General features: G+C 26.8%; 1 protein-coding gene across 1 annotated transcript; it reads right to left on the bottom strand.

The window, feature by feature from the left end:
* Positions 1-245: 245 nt before the first annotated feature.
* Positions 246-1,159, bottom strand: LOC137826666 (transmembrane protein, putative (Protein of unknown function, DUF599)). Its single transcript, XM_068632733.2, has 2 exons — positions 896-1,159; positions 246-803 (listed from the first exon to the last, which is right to left on the bottom strand). Exons 1-2 carry the CDS (start codon positions 1,058-1,060, stop codon positions 291-293), a joined length of 678 nt encoding a protein of 225 aa, XP_068488834.1. The 5' UTR covers positions 1,061-1,159; the 3' UTR covers positions 246-290.
* Between the last annotated feature and the right edge of the window lie 1,984 nt (positions 1,160-3,143).

Raw genomic sequence — 3,143 nt, forward strand, 5'->3', positions numbered from 1 at the left:
GTAAATGATCAGAAAAGTTTAAACATACAATAAAGATCTAACATCACTTTCTATTATATGAATCATTCTTAATAACATGTGAGTTCATGATATTTAATCCATGCATATCTATGAAGTTATCTTGTGATTTTTTAATAAAAAATCAAAGTAGGAATCACGTTGACTAATAAAAGATATCATCCCTCGTTTGTTTTTTTCTTCTAAAAATCACTTTGTGAAAGTACTTATGTGACATAGAAATCAAGTGAACTATCAAAAATGACTTTGATATACACATTGGTTTAGGTAGGCTATTTTGCAACAATACATTTGTTATGTTTGTGAGGGAATTTGCAGACAAAGTCCAACTCATGAAGAACAAAAACCAAGAGCAAGGAAGCCACAAGTACTGGCACTGGACCCAGCATCCACAGCATCAAAGGAACAGCAACACAAAGCACCCTACTTCCCACAAGAGCTAAGGTGAATCCTCTTTCTAATATGGTTTCTGTGTAACCCCCTGACAAGAACTCCCCATATGCATTCATCAGAAAATTGGCATCAATCAGAAACCCTATGGCCATGGAACTGAATAGGAAGCTCATCACCAAACAAAGTGATGTTGATCCATACTTCAAAACAAAGATTTCATCTGACTTGGATCCAAAAAATCCACTGCTAAAGAGATGGCTAGCATTGTAGGTGTTGTTGCTCAAAGCTGCCAAACCCAAGTTAATGAGAATGGTTATAGAAGCTGTGAGTATTGTGGACATAAGAGTGTTCCTCAAGCTTTGCACTGTCAACATAGCTTTGCCGGAATCACCCTGCACATACATATGCCAATCAAATCTTAGAAACATCCAAAAGGGTGTGAGAAATATATCAGTTACATGGTATGAGAAGAATATGCAATCACCTGATTCAAGTTAAGACTCCAAGTTGTTCTTTTGAGCTTGTCGATTCCATAAGTTGTGCGTGAAGGATTGTTTTTGATGGTGTGGCAAAGATAGACATGGTAAGTGACTGTAATGAAAAGACTGAAAGGGATGAAAATGGTGTCCAAACAAAGATCCACTCTCATGTTTCTCTGGTTTGATGAAGAAAGGAAGAAGGGGATGGGATTGTGGGGTGAGAGATGAGATGTGTTTTTATATATTAGAAAATGGCATGGAAAAGTGAATGATGCATGAAATATTGTTTTTAATTGTTGTTAGTGCATGCTACGGCTCTTATACAAGTGGAAATCATATAATGGACACCAAACTCGATGTGGGCTTTGAGTCATACGTAACTCATACATATATGCGTCAATACCTAATATGCCACCACATCAAATTCAAACCACCTAATTACATATTCATATAATGTGATACAAAACTATAAGTTAAAAGATATATAAATAAGAATCACTTCTCTCCAATTTCTATAAAAAAAAAAAACTATAACTATCATGCAACACAAAACCTTCTAAATTATTACATGCCAAATCCCACCAAACTAACACTAACACAAACAAATTAGATTGAGAAATAACAAGTCTTTTAAATTGAGAAATAACAAGTCTTTTATCTTGCAAACTAACTTTATCATCTGCAGTATATAGTTTTATTTAACTAAAACGTCACTGTTTATTTTTAGAAAAAAAACACGTGATTTTTATAAATATACTTTAGATACAACAAAAGTTTGGTTTAGTTTAGAGTTTTGCATCAGATTTCAAAACATGATTCAAAATTCAATCTAATTCAACAACTGTTTTTTAAGAAAAATTATCTGTTGTGAATATTTATATTTAAAATACGAGCAGTCTTAGATGTAATTCTTAAATTCAAAATCTTTAAATGAAAGCATTTTTCTCATTCTCCTTGAGCTGAATGTTTTGTCTTAATCCTATACATTGAGATTTTTCTTTGTTTATATTTTTATTTATTTCAAATATATATAATAAATTTAACTTAATTTCATTCAATGACTAATCCAAAAGTTTTCTTTTTTGGCCATATAAATTACTCTTGTATTATTAATGATCCATTTATTGGTTTTATCAATTTCTTAATTACCTCTCACTCTACATTTTCTGTCTACGTTTTTTAATTTCAATTTCAAAAAAAAATTATGAAAAATAATCTGGTAATATAATATGTTCCTAATGTATTTGGATTAGGGAGTGAATTAGAGAGGATAGAAAAGTAAAGAGAGTGGAAAATGTTGTTTGAATAAAGAAAAATAGAGTGAAAAATAAAGAAAATATTAAAAAAAAAGTTTGTGAATAATTAGATTGATATAATAAATTTTAAAAAAATATAAAACAAATTACCCTTGTTATTATATATTCATTTAATTACAAGATTTAGTTTTAATTTTATTATTATTATTATTTATATTTATTTTGATTATTAATTTCATTAATATATGAATTTAATTTACTACTATTACTATTATTTTTTATTTTATTTTTTATCATTAATATTATTATTATTATATAAATTTACTTTATTATTATTTTATTATATAATTTATTATCTGTTATATAATATAATAATAAATTAAGTTCACGTATATAATGTGAATAATCGATGTTATTCATTATTATCTTATCTTCTTATTAAGATTGAAATTATAAAATATTATATTTTGGTTAAATTTTTTATTTTTCACTCAAAATAAAGGATGGTTTAAATGTAATTATTTTGCATTTCCGTCATTTCAGTTCTATTTAAATTATTTGATATAAATCAGCTTACTCAAATACAATTTAAAAAGTTTCTTGTATGTGAAGGATATAAATTTATTAAGAAGGAGAGATTTTTCTCTTTTCTTAATTTTGCATTTTAATTGTGTATACGGACTGAAACACTAGTTTCTCCTCATTTTTTATATATTTTCTGTTACCAATTAAAAAAGGAGAAGAGATATTTTTAGTAGAGATTAATAATCCGATTGATATTTTATAATATTTTACATAATAAGTATAAGAAATTGTATTATATAAGAGTGAAGAAATTTTTGGTGAACATTAATCATGTAAAATTAATTGACATTAACTTAAAAAATATAAAAACTATTACCATCCATTTTATAAACGAGAGATTATTAGGAGTACTAAATAATAATTTTCATTTTATTTACATTAATTCAAACTGAGATTATTATTATTAATATTA

This window comes from Phaseolus vulgaris, chromosome 8 (genome assembly GCF_051622355.1).
Source record: "Phaseolus vulgaris cultivar YP4 chromosome 8, ASM5162235v1, whole genome shotgun sequence".
Taxonomy (NCBI): Eukaryota; Viridiplantae; Streptophyta; class Magnoliopsida; order Fabales; family Fabaceae; genus Phaseolus; species Phaseolus vulgaris.

What these genes read in the sequence shown, in the direction of transcription:
- LOC137826666 (XM_068632733.2), bottom strand. Translation starts at nt 1,060, where the DNA reads ATGAGAGTGGATCTTTGTTTGGACACCATTTTCATCCCTTTCAGTCTT. An exon ending in GGAGTCTTAACTTGAATCAG is followed by an intron (nt 804 to 895) that starts GTGATTGCATAT and finishes ATGTATGTGCAG; the next exon opens with GGTGATTCCGGCAAAGCTAT.